The sequence below is a fragment of the Acinonyx jubatus genome, chromosome B3 (assembly GCF_027475565.1).
Source record: "Acinonyx jubatus isolate Ajub_Pintada_27869175 chromosome B3, VMU_Ajub_asm_v1.0, whole genome shotgun sequence".
In the NCBI taxonomy this organism is placed as follows: domain Eukaryota; kingdom Metazoa; phylum Chordata; class Mammalia; order Carnivora; family Felidae; genus Acinonyx; species Acinonyx jubatus.
Window position 1 is genome coordinate 143,860,072 of NC_069386.1, and position 12,661 is coordinate 143,872,732.

General features: G+C 67.8%; 1 protein-coding gene across 6 annotated transcripts in view; it reads right to left on the reverse strand.

Moving 5' to 3' along the window:
* Positions 1-2,606: 2,606 nt before the first annotated feature.
* BRF1 (BRF1 RNA polymerase III transcription initiation factor subunit) overlaps positions 2,607-12,661 on the reverse strand; it is a 57,276-nt gene continuing 47,221 nt past the window's right edge. For 5 of the 6 annotated variants that reach the window (XM_053225059.1, XM_053225056.1, XM_027066785.2 and 2 more), the window contains 7 exons: positions 12,150-12,211; positions 11,697-11,778; positions 11,558-11,613; positions 10,451-10,707; positions 7,826-7,877; positions 7,303-7,474; positions 2,607-6,823 (listed from right to left, as the gene is read on the reverse strand). In XM_053225059.1, coding sequence (XP_053081034.1) covers positions 6,786-6,823; positions 7,303-7,474; positions 7,826-7,877; positions 10,451-10,707; positions 11,558-11,613; positions 11,697-11,778; positions 12,150-12,211 — 719 coding nt within the window. In that variant the 3' untranslated portion in view covers positions 2,607-6,785. Of the gene's footprint in view, positions 6,824-7,302; positions 7,475-7,714; positions 7,878-10,450; positions 10,708-11,557; positions 11,614-11,696; positions 11,779-12,149; positions 12,212-12,661 lie in introns of those variants that run through there. The other variant, XR_008299760.1, reaches the window with a different exon arrangement.

The following is a 12,661-nucleotide window of genomic DNA, read 5'->3' on the forward strand; positions in this document are numbered from 1 at the left end:
TCCTCACGGCACTGACCCACCCACGTGCACAGGCACACACGAGACCCCCCCCCCCCCACACACACAAGAGGGCTCTCTCTTCCTGCACCCGCAGCATCCGGAGGCTCCCTGACCCATGGGAGCCCGCCGGGCCGTCCTGCAGCGCCGCCTGCTGGCTGGGGCCCGGCAGCCCCCAGGCACTCACAGAGCCCGCACAGGAGTCGAGGGGGTGCCCGGCGGCTGTTGAACCTCGTGTGCCAGCGCCTTCCTCTGGGCCACGTGACCACCACGCCTGTCCCCAGCGCTCCCATTCCCAGCCTGGGGTCCGCGACGGTTTGGAAAATCTGTCTGTGGACAGCAGCCCTGCCCAGGGCCAGGCTGGGGTTGCCCCCGGGGGGCCTGGAATGCCATCCCCGGGCCGACGGGCTCCAGACTTCCACCCCTTTCCTGCGGCCTCCCCGTCATCCCACACTCTTCTCCCAGCCACCCTGCACCTTGTACAGACCCACTGTCCAGGCCCACGGGGCCCATCTGCTCAGACCCTGCCTGGGCTTCCCGTGCCCCCAGCGGCCCACCTCTCTGTGCTCCAGCTGGCCGCACACCTGCTCTGCGCGTCTCCCACCCCCTGCCTGCTGGACTTCCCCACAGCGCGGAGGCCGTGCCCTCCCCGCCATGTCCCTACGGACAACGTCAGAGCAAACCTTTGCCGTGAGGCTTTGCTGACGCTGGCGGAGTGATACATCTGTGAGCCGACGGCTGAGAAATACACATTCTCCAGAGTCTTGCGTGTGTGGTTGGGGAAACGCTCCAGGGGCTGGTGTCGGGAGGCCTCAGGGAGATGTGAGGGCGACGGGCACGGAGACGTGAGCGAACATCCCCTCTTCCCCATCACGGACATGACGAACACGAGGTGTGTGTGTGCACCTGAGTGTGTAACGCACACGCGCCCACCTGGGGCCCAGGTGGGGCTGTGCAGACACAGGTGCTGATCCTGGCTCCCCCGCCGCGCCCACCACCCTCTGCGGGGACTCGCGATCACCTGCAGTCGGGCCCTGCTGGGACCCTGCAGGTCCTGCCGATGTCTGGCCCTGGCGGCCCCGTGGCCTCCTGCCTGAGGGGCACGTCCCCCGCTGCCCGCTCAGCGCCACGTCGCCGCCGCCAAGGGCAGGCGTGGGGGCCACAGTGGCCATCCCCCTGCGATACGCCAGGCGCTCATCTTCTCAGGCCCCGCCAAGTGGGTGCGTGGCAGACAACGTCCTTGTTCGCTGTGACCTCCCGAAGGAGGGGAACGAGGACTCGGCCTGGCTGGTGCAAAGGCCCCTGGCGACCAAGGGCAGCCCCCTCGTCGTCTGGCAGGGAGGCGCTGCCTTCCATCCAGTTAGGGCCTCCTGGGTGCTCGCTGATGGGATCTCTGTGGCCTCAGCGGTTTGTTCCCTGTGATGGAAGGTGACCTACCCCTCCTGACCCTGCTGATCAGCTCCTCCCTGCCCACCTGTGAGACGCCCTGGGCTGCAGGGCGCCTCCACCACAGCCCCCCGGGGTTGCTCCGGCAGCGTTCCCCACCCATCACCGCCCCTCCCTGGTGGTGCTCTAGCCCTCAGGCACAGCTGTCCCCTTTCCTGGCCAGGGCCAGCCGCGGTGGCCGTGAGAAGGTGCTGGGGACTATCGGTGGTTGATCAGGGTCAAGGTCAGGTCCCACCAATCTGGGGCCCCCTGCCTTCATAGGTCCCAGCCAGGCCCATTGTATGGGGACAATGGCTTCCTGAGCCAGGTTCCTCTGCCGGCCGGAAAGCCATAAAGACTCTCCACTTTGCCACCGCCCACGTCCCTTTGAAGGGCCTGAGACTTTGGAGCCGGTCCCTTGGCCACTACCCTTTGCCAGCCTGGCTGGGGCCCAGGCCTCCCCAGGGACGAGCCAACCCTCTAGGCACGTAGGCACAGAGAGGCCCTGACAGGTCAGGGAAGCTGCTGGCCACACACCAGCATGGCCCCCACACGATGCCTGGCATCCCCAAGGGGCCAGGACGCACGCGCAGGGTGGCCGAGAGTCCTGCTCAAGTGGCGGCTTAGCGCCCGGGTGTGGGCAAGCACTCGGTGCTGGGACTGGGGGGGAGGGGTGGCACAAGAAGGGCCATCAGTCCTTTTGCAGGGCAGGGGACAGGCAGAGGGTCGTGCCCCCCGCTGGGCAAGTCCTCCCCAAGCCCAGCTGGTCCTAGGTCACCCCCTGCCCCTAGGAGTGCGGCTGCAGGACGGGGGTAGCGTAATTGGAACCAGCCCCACGGGGGAAGGGGCTCTCTAGGGTCGCAGGCAGCTGGGGGTGTAGTGTCCGCAGGGTTGCGGGCCGAGAGCTCAGACGGTCTGCTGGGCCAGGGGCTGGGAGGGCCTGGGGCGCCGAGGAGTGTCCAGGAGGCCCAGCAGCCTGCTCCTGCGGGGCCTCCTCTCTGTGCCCGTCTCTGCCACCTTGCTGGCGAGGGGGCCCTCAGATCCAGGAAGGGGACAGGCCCGGCGTGTGGAAGATGGCGACTCCGTGTGCGCATGGCGGGTGGGGGGCCCGGCCGGGCGGGCCCCGCAACGATGTGTTAGAGGCCTTGACACGCTGTGGACAAAGACCATAGGCACTCTACCACTTCAAGTCTCCTAGTCTTTATTATCCGGGGAATGTAGCATTTCCGGGCTGCAGGGGGAGTGGGGGCCTCAGCTGAACCTGCCTGTGAAGCCAGGCAAGGCTGGGCCTGGGTGCCCGAGGGGGCGAGCGGCCAGGGGGCAGGGCAGGGCTGAGGACAGTGACGCAGTCAGCCCGAAGGACCTCATCTCCCTGGTGGCTGTGTGTGTGGCCTGCAGTTCAAGTCCCTGAGTTTGCCCCACTGGAACATCTGCGGCCTGGCGGGGGCAGGGGCAGCCAGCCCAGACCCAGGCCAGTGACAAGAGCCCCTCCTCCTCCTCCCCCCCCCCCCCAGCCTCTCACCGGTCAGCCCCTCCCCAGGAAGCAGCCCTGGACCCTGCCTGGAAGGCACCACGGAGGACATCCCCCACTCGGTGCTGCAGCCGCCCAGAGGTGGACAGAGGGGTGGGAAGGCAGGATGCTGGAGGGCGGAGGCGGCAGAGGTTGCTGCCATCCAGGCCCGGTCCAGGGAGGGCGGGACGGAGGAAGACGGCACCCAGCAGGACACCCTGGGGGCTGCCCAGCCCCTCCTCCAGAGACCCACACTGCCCTCGGGCCATCGGCACTTCTGCCCACTTAGGGGCCTGACCAGTCCGGCACCACTTGGGGCTGCAGGAGGCACCTGGTGGGAGCAGCGGGGAGGCGGGGTGTGTGAGCCTAGGGCACACGAGGCCTGAGGACACGCAGGCTGGTGTGAGCCCCAAATCACCGGTGACGGTGGCCAGCAGGGCAGGTGTGGGAGGGTGGGGCTGAGCACAGCCTTTTGGAGGGAATGCACCGATGTCATGATCTGGGGACAGCCCTTGAGAGACAGACGCAGAGGGCTCTCCCATCAGGCCAGCCTCCCTCGTTGCCTACCTCTCTCTGCCCTCGGGGCTCTCGCTGTCTGCCCAGGATGCCTGGGAATGATCTAGCTGGCAATCCCGAGAGGCCGCCCTGCCGGAGAGCCCCGGGTGGGGAAAGGAGTCACAGACCTGTCCCCCCATGTCTGGGAGGGGCCGTGGCCCGCCCACCTCCCTGCGGCCATCTAGAAGGTACCCTGTAGTTCTGACTCCCGCTCAGGGACGGACTGGCGCCAGGTCACACAGCACAGGGTGTGGTGGGGCACAAGCAGGTGCCACACACACCCAGGTCTCGGCCGTCCCCCACCCTCCCCGGAGACCAGGGAGGTGCCCCGTGGGAAGCACCAGCGAGAGCAGCAGGCCCACGGCCGTCTGACCTCAGCCAGCACCGGGCCCGCCTGCCCACCCTGGCCTGGCCCCCCGACAGACCTGCATGTGCACGTGCACACCTGCGTGGGGCCGGGCCTGTACCCGTGCATATGCTCACGCGCGGGGCCCGGTCCGGGCCGGCGCTGGCTCTCACCCATCCGGCCGCGCTGCACGTGCTGGCCAGGGGGAGCTGGGCTCAGGGGGCCGGGAGCCAACGGGCACAGCGCTCCCACCTGGAGCCTGCCAGACACGCCTGCTTGCTGCCTCCTGCCCCCCACGAGGACCCTGGCCCCACCGGCAGGCCGCCCAGCTCTGCAGGGTCAGAGGACAAGTGCGCACCGCCAGGCTGCCCAGAACCCGTTTGTGTGCCCACGGGTGCACATGTGCTCACGGCGGCCCGCCTGCCCCCTAGGGACCCCCAGCACCGTAGGGAGCCAGCGGGGAGCCCTGCGTTCTTCTCGGGATGCCTGCTGTCACTGGCCAGGCCCCGGGGGCAGGCATCCGAGAGCGGGTGTGGCCAGGCCCCAGCACCCGGGAAGGGGGCGGCTGTCAGGATGGGTCCCAGGGAGGCCACCTCCACGCTGGGTGACCTGGGAAGTGACGTAGGCTCCCGTGCCCCTCTGGTCTCGGCTAAGATTAGGGCAGAACCGGCAGCTACCTGTCTGTAGTGCAGGGGGCAGGGGTGGGACCTGCACGCAGTTGGGGGAGGCACCCCAGGCAGGCCCACTGCCACACACCCCCTTGGGGCTTGATCCCAGCCTGGGTCTGACCGCCCACTGGCTCTCAGCACCTCAGTGACCCTGACCCTCAGACGGAGTGAGGTCCCTGCCCCTCCCTGGCCGGGGCACCTAGGCCTCCCAAGCTTTCTGGGTGGGGATTCCTGCGGCCCAGCCCGCAGGGACCCAGGTTGGGGGGCGGGCGAGGTGATGCTGGTGCCCTGTCCCATTAGCTGCAGCCTGCACCTGCCAGGGACAGCCCCCCACGGCCCCCTGAAGAGAGCCACACCCGGCGACCAGACGTACGTCATCCTCAGGGTTGGACGAGGGGCGCCCAGGTATGGGGCGGAGGGGCACACGGGCCCGTGTGTCCCCTGCAAGCCCACGCCAGTGGCAGTGGCGACCTGGACACAGAGCACAGGGCTGCTGGCTGCCAGACCCAGGTCACGGCACCTCGGTCACGGCCCGGGCCTCACTGTTCTCCTCACCACATCCTCTCCGAGGACCCCAGCCCTCTGCACACCCCCACAGAAACCCCATCCCCACTGGGACAGAGGACTCTTCCTCCGTGGGAACCTCCTCTGTCCAGCCCCTTGGGGATGTGTCCTGCCAGAGCCCCGTCCTGAAGCCTGCCTTGCTCGCCCTGCTGGGGAGGCAGCCCCGTCTGCCAGAGGGTGGTTCTGTCACCTCCGTGGCCACAGCCACACCTCCATCTGGAAGTCCCCAGAGCCAGTCATCCATGGCCAGTCTCAGCCCACCTTCTGCTCCCCGAGTGGCTCGGTGAACCACCCCCCACCCCGCGGGCCCTGCCAGGAAGCCAGAGCCTGGGGCTGCTCTAAGAGCCGCTGCGGCCAAGCTTTCCCTGCCCTGTGGCCCCACAAGAGACCGGGGCCAGGAGCAGACTCTGGGACTTCCTACAGGGCTGGGCACAAGGGGATTGCTAATGAACCCGAACCACGTCCCCATAGTGCATCTGACGACAGGGTCAGGCGTGAGTCCAGCCTGCACACTGTATGCTCCTCCCACCCCCACTGGCCGTGGCCTCACTCCTCCAAGGCAGGCCACAGCCCCAGATGTGAAGGCACAGACCATAGCCTCAGCCAATTTCTGCTTAAGTAACGGATCTTTCTGTTTCACTAAACTCACTCTCCTCTCCGGCTTTTAAGGAGCCCCGGGGTCCAGGCTGGCTACAGGGTCCAGACACGTGCAGTCAAGACCTCAAAGTTCCCTACCTACAGACTGCTGCGTTCAGGAGGGGTCTGGCCCAGCCCTGGAGACGGAGGGCTGGCCCCTGGGAAGGCAGTGTGGCCCCACTCTGCCACTGTGGGGGGGGGCAGGGTGGCCAGGTCTGGGGCCTCGAGCAGCAAAAACATCTGCCCTGCCTCCGTGGCCATGTCCAGAGCAGCAACGCCCAAGCGGAGACCCTGAAAGTGGTCGCTGGGCCTTCCAACGACGAGGCCTGGTCCTTAGGGGTGGTCAAGGGCAGCAGGAACCATCCAGGGCAGAGTGGCCAGGCTTGAAGACCCTCTGCCTGTCATTCCTCTGTGGCCACTGAGCCAGATCCCAGGTCAAGCAAGGAGCACCTACGGCTCTGGCTCCAGTTCCAGCTCTGGCTCCTGGTTCCAGCTCTGGCTCCTGGTTCCAGCTTGGGCTCCGGCTCCCGGTTCCCGGTTCCGGCTCTGGCTCCCGGTTCCGGCTCCAGCTCCTGGGTCTGGCTCCATGCAGCAGGGCCAGCCCAACACCCTGGGCAGCCACCAGAGGCTGTGCAGGCACTGCCCAGGGCAGCTGTGCACCCAGGGGTCATGGAGCCAACTGTCCTGTCGTGGGCCAGGAGCGGGCCAGAGTCCGAGGTCTGGCTGAAGACACAGCCACAGGCACAGAGTGGCCCTGGCCCCGCAGGGGTGGGGCTCGTGCAGTGCTTCTCAGCCCCGGGGAGGGGTGGGGGCCAAGGCACCCGGCTCCACAAGGAGCCCTCCACTCGCTCCAAAAAGCGGGCCTTCTCGCGCCTCAGTTTCCTTCCACGGGACAAGACACGTTGGACCGGACGCACAGGCAGCGGTCCAGTCCCCTGCTGGGCAGAAACGCTCCCGACGACGCTCCCGACGTGGTCCTGGCAGCAAGTGCCACGGAGGTGTTGAGCGCCTGCGGTGAGGGCTATGGGGCAGGCGGGCCCACCGAGGCCCCCACTGCCAGACGCCACGGCTGCAGGGCCATGGCTCAGTACCCGTCGTCCTCCTCGCCATCACAACCATAATCTGTGGAACGCAGAAGGGAACCGTGGCCACCCGGGTGCCTGGCAGAGCGCCGTGGGAGTGGGGTGGTGGGTGGGAGCCCTGCTCCCGCCGGCCAGGCGGCCCTCCTGCAACCCGGAGCCCGCAGCCTTCACATCGGGGAGGGCCCGGTCGGTGACCTCCAGTACTTGTTCTCAGAACGGACAGAGCCGAGCTGTGAACGCCCCAGGCCCAACCTCCTTCTGGACAGAAAGACTGCGTTTGAAGCTGACAGGCCTGGATGCCTGGGCGGCTCAGTCAGTCGAGGGCCCAACTTCAGCTCAGGTCACGACCTCACGGTTCACGGGTTCGAGCCCTGCATCAGGCTCTGCGTCATGGAGCCTGCTTGGGACTCTCTCCCCCTCTCTCTGCCCCTCCCCCGCTGGTTCTCTCTCCCTCTCCCTCTCCCTCTCTCTCTCTCTGAAGCACCCCTGCCCCGCCCAGTGCCAGTATTGCCCCCTCACCGCCACTGCCCATCATCTGCAGGGCGCTGACACAGGGCTCCCCGTCGTCCTCGTCGGGGTCGTCCTCATCGGGGTCGTCCTCGGGGTGGTACGACACGGGCCCGCTCTCCACCAGCACCGCTGTGGGCCTGGCGGGCTCGGCTCCCAGGGTGGACGGGCTCAGGGGCAAGGGCTGCAGGTGAGGGGACAGGCTCTAGAGGCCGCCTGCCCTGGGGGGGGGGGGGGGGCCCTGTGCTCCCAGAGTGGTCAGCGAGGACACCCAGAGCCCCGACCTCCCAAGTGGCCCCCCGCCCCACCCTTCAGCCCACACCCACATCAGTGCCCAGAAAGCCTCGCCCTGAGGGCACGCTGTCTGATGACACAGCCTGGCAGTGCGACCCCAGAGTGGCAGGCCTGCTCCTGGGACACTTGCCCTGCCACCTGCAGGCTTCCGGCCTCCCCGGGCCTGGGCCGGCCCGACTTCTCAGCTGCTCACAGCTCGGTATTCGAGGCCCCTGCCCCCGGCTGCGGCCGCATCACGTACCTCTCCTGCGGCCGCCTTCTTGGCCGGCTGCGCAGACACCATTGGCCTCAACCTAGAAGAAAGCGCATCGCAGGGCGTCAGCCTGGGCCAGAGCCACCGGTCGGGACACAGGGGGCCCCGCTGAGATGCGTGGCCAGCCACTCCTCCGCAAGCACGGCGTGCTCTTGGTGCCCAGCCCCTCCTGCTTCGGCTCCCCCGGCCCCCGGCGGCCCTGACCGCCTCCCCGGGGCCCGCTCTGTGGTCACTCTTCCCAGTGGACCCTGTGGGCCTCAAGCTGTGACCTGCCCTGGTTCCCTCTGCCCTCCGGCCCCTCCTTCTGCCTTTTCTCTCAGTGAGCAGATCTCCTCCCTCTGGTGCCAATCACGTCCCCCCCCCCCCCCCCCCGCGCCTATGCCGCTAGGGGCTTCTCCTACTCGAACGCGCGCGGCTCCAGCCAGTCGTTTGAACAGGTCGTGTGTCCGCGTGATACAGACCCGTGAGGGGGACGGCATCTATCTCCGAGTCCCCACCCCCAAAGGCCAGGCACTGGCACCGTACCACGTGGGGGCACAGCCGCTGTGCTGGGAATCGGGGCGGGAGCAGGGCCCCTGGCAGAAGCCGGAAAGCAGGGTTCTTCGGTGAAAGCTTCTTTACGACGTTGGCAGCAAATGCCAATTTTAGCTAAAACGCCACGCAAGCCAACAGGAGACAGCCCTGGGCCGTGACTCACGTCCATCGATATCTGATGAACGCAGACCTGACGTCGGGCTGCCCTCGGGCTCTGCCAGCCCAGGTTCTGGACCGGCGTGTGGGGGCTGCGGGCAGCAGCCAACCACAGCCCTGCTCCTCCCGTGGCTGGATGCCTGGAGGAGTGGGGGCCTAGCCCCCTCCCCCCAGACCCTCCAAACACAAAAGCCGGGACACCGGCCACACCGTCACTTGCAAGGAAGGGAGGAAGGAGAACAACACCGAGACCCCCCCGGACAACGCCGACCTGTCCGGGGCGACAGTGAGACCCCAACTGAGAGGAGGCAGGCTCCCCTCCCACGGCCTGGCCATGGAAGCCATCCACGCTCAGGGACCCTGCCCCAGGGCCGGCGGGGGGAAGCATCCAGACGGGCCTCAGATGACCGAGCGCACCCCACCACTGTGATGTGCCAACGAGCCCTGGGACACTGGGAGTGGACACCAGGGCAGCTCTGACAGGTGGACAGGCCCTCGGAGCGCTCGTGGGAGGTTTCTGCTTGGCACGGCCTCAGGCCGGCGGCCTCTGAGCAGGAGACCGGCAAATGTGTGGCCGTGCTGGCCGAGACCACGGGCCCGGTGCAGGGAGGGCGGTTCCCACAGAGGTGGACTCCCGGTTCCCACTGGGAAGCTGGCCTGTCCACCCACCTGGCTGGGGAAGAGTCACGGCAGTCAAGGGCATGTGGGACGGCCAGCGGGGAGGCGGGGGTATGGGCCAAGCAGCCCGGAGGAGGGTTTGCGAGCCCCTGGGAAGGAAGCACGTCCTCCCCTCGGCCCATAACCCCAGCCCGCTCACCCTCTCACAGCCCGGGTCACAGACGCACTGGCGCCGAGAGGGCACGGCTGACCCAGGAGACGGGGGCTCGCCCGCACGCTGTCCACTGGTGGCCAGAGACAAAGCAGCCCCTGTGCGCCGTGGACAGGGCGCCATGGGCTGTGGTGGGGGTGACGCACCTACTCAGCCCGGGGCAGCCTGAGCAGCCCGGCAGGAAGGCCCCGTGCGGGAGGGCGCCAGGTTCCTGAGGGCTCAGGGCGCCGCTCTGGGGGTCCAGCGAGTAGGCAGGGGACAGGCTGGGGACACCTCCCCAGGCCCCAGACCACGACCAGAAAGGATCACGGGGGTGCTGGTCTGTGGCAGGCCGCGCTGGGCGCTCGGGAACCAGGGAGCAGAATAACCAACTTCTAGAGAAAGTGTCACGGGCGCCTGGGCAGCTCAGTCAGTCAAGCGTCTGATTCTTGATTTCGGCTCAGGTCATGATCTCACCGTTTGTGGGTTTGAGCCCCATGTCGGGCTCTGTGCTGACAGCACAGAACCTGCTTGGGTTTCTGTCTCTCTCTCGCCCTTCCTCTGCCCCTCTCACACGCTCTCTCTCTCAAAATAAATAAAAATAACTTAAAAAAAATTAGAAAAAAAGAAGCGTCACAAGGGGCGCCAGGCCGGCTCAGTCGGCGGAGCATGCGACTCTTGGTCTCAGAGTGGTGAGTTCAAGCTCCACGTTGGGTACGGAGTTTGACGCCTGCGTGACCCCCTGGGCCCAGGGCGCTGGCCCGCTCTGCCGCTCCCAGCTCCTCCCCTGACCCGCTCACCCCCCACAGCACGTGCTCTCCGCCAGCCCCCCTTCTCGGCAGAGAGAGGCGTGCAGCCAGGGCACGGGGTGCAGAGAGCCCCTCCTGGAGGACAGGCCGGCTCACCCGCTCCGTGAGCGGAACACACCCTGAGGCCACAGCTCCTTTCCAGGGCCGGAGCCCCCCGTCAGCGCCCGGCCCTTCGCACAAACGGGAGCACGCAGGGCAGCGGGCGCAGCGCCAGGCGGACGTTCGTCCCCAGCACTTGGGGGCCGAATGCCAGCCCAGGCCTCCCGCCCTGCTCAGAACCGACACCCGGCCCACCGGGCCCAGTACCTCTTCCCCACGCTGGTCCCGGGGTCGGCCCTGTGCCTCCTGGCGGGCGTTTTCCTCCGAGACAGCTTCCGGGTGGCGGTCCGCCCCTCGGGCTGTGCGTCCTCCTCCTGCAGACCGCCCCCGCCCTTGCTGTTGAGGTCCCGGAGCACGCTGTAGTTGATCTTGCTGGAGATTTTCTTCTGCTCCAGCATCTTCTCGATGGCCTCCCCGGCCGTGCTGGCCTGGATCGGCTCCCGGCGTTTGCAGGACTTCTTGGGCTCAACGGAAACGGGGACGTCACCACCCCACGGGGACCTCAGCGCCCGTAAGCCTGCTAGGTGCTGCGTGGGATGTGGGGGCACGGCCGGCTGGACAGCGGCAGGTGTGTGTGTGGGGGGGGGGGGGGCTCGGCAACCAGGGTCTCCTGGGGACCCCCGCCCGGGGGAGCCGAGGTGTGCAGGGCCGGGGCCTCCCTGAGGGCAGCTCCCACCTCCTCTTGGAACTGGGGAAGCCGGCTGCACCCCGCTGTGCCCTGGCGGCTCACCATCACCACCAGCCGGGGGCAGGTCTCGGGGCATGGGGCCAACTCGACTGCCCACGAGCCCACCACGCAGATACCCGAAGGGCACACAGGGTGCTCCCTGACCTCAGGAGGCGTCACCCAGCGGGGACGGACCTCGTCCTGGGTGCCGCACCACGCACAAGGGCCTAACTGTGCCTCCTGCCAGCTCCTCCCTGCCATGCTGCCGGGGGCCCCAAACCCTGACCCCCAAGCTCCAGGGCCACCCCTGGCCTCCTTCACCCCCGGCCCCAGAAAGGTGCTCCCCATCCAGCCACATGAGCAACAGGCCACATCACTGTGACCACCAACAGGAAGGGAAGCGTGACTGCAGGTTCTCTCAGGTCCCAGAGCTGGGACAGGGTGTCCACGGAGATCACAAGGCCCCAATTCAGCCTGCCTAGGATCTTCCCCAAAGCTAAACGGCACATCTGTCCGAGGGGAGGCCAGCACAGTCAGGGCCCAGCGGCCAGGGGCACAGGTCTGTGCCGCCCCCCGGGAGCCCTGGCATGACTTGGGGTGGGGGGGGGGGAGCAAGGCCGGCCCCCACGCGCACCGGGTGCCCCTACCTTGTGCTCCTTGTAGATACCAAGCTCCTTCTCCTTTGCTATTCTTGCTTCTTTCTCTGAAAAGTCCCCAAATGGCAGGATCAGCAGGGGCCCCGTGGCCCAGGCTCGCGGGCGGGCGGGCGGCTGGGCGGGCGCTTACCCCTCTGCTCCCGCAGGTACTCTGCGTTCTCCCGCATCCACAGCTCGGCCTTCACGCGGGCTTCCGCCTCGTTCAGGATGTACTGGGCAGAACACAGCACCTCACTCAGGTCTCGGCCACCAACACCCTTCCTGCTTGTATACACTGGTCAGGGGCGGACCTCTGACCCACGAGGCTATAGGCGCACTGGGGGGAGCCGGTCGGGGACCCTGTCGCCCTCCACCCCTTCCAAGGCCAACAGCAGGGGCACAGGAGCCAGGCCAGAGTGCGGGGGCACAGGTCCCTGAGAAGGAACTGAGCTGAGAACACAGTGCCCCCCACCCCCGGGAACTGATGAAGGTCCCGGGGGCCGTGTGGTGGCCCGGTGTGGGGACGCCCCACCCGCGGGAGGGCAGGGCGGTGTGGCCAGCACAGACCACGTGCTGCACGGGCGGAGGCTGCACGCACACTCACCCTGTCGATCTCCAGGTCGTCGATGCCACTGAGGTCCAGCTCGCCGTCCCCACATGCGTCCGCTACGGGGAAGCACGACACCGGTGTCATTTGGGGTCAATAACTGGTGACCAAGTGCACACTCCCCCGGGCCGTCTCAGGACTCGGGGGCTCTGGCGGAGGGCGGACGGCGACCTCTCGGGGGACAGTGCGTGGCTCTCACGCCAGCGCTTGTGCAGGAAGGACGCTAGACCAGAGCCACAGCCGAGGCGGTGCCCCGCCAGTCCCCGCGGCTCCCGGACGACAGCAGCGTCTCTGGAGCAGGAGAGGGGCCGCGGAGAGTCCCCAGTGACACGCTCGGGACGTCCCCGGGCCCCGCTGGCCACTCCCCTCCTGCCTCAGCTGGGTCAACAGCACAGTCTGCACGGCCCAGAAAACGGGGCAGCCGCTGCTCTCTGCGGCCCCCGTCGCCAGATGGTCCTCTGCCGGCTCCTCCCGATTCCACCCACAGCCCGTGGGCCACACTGTCGCTC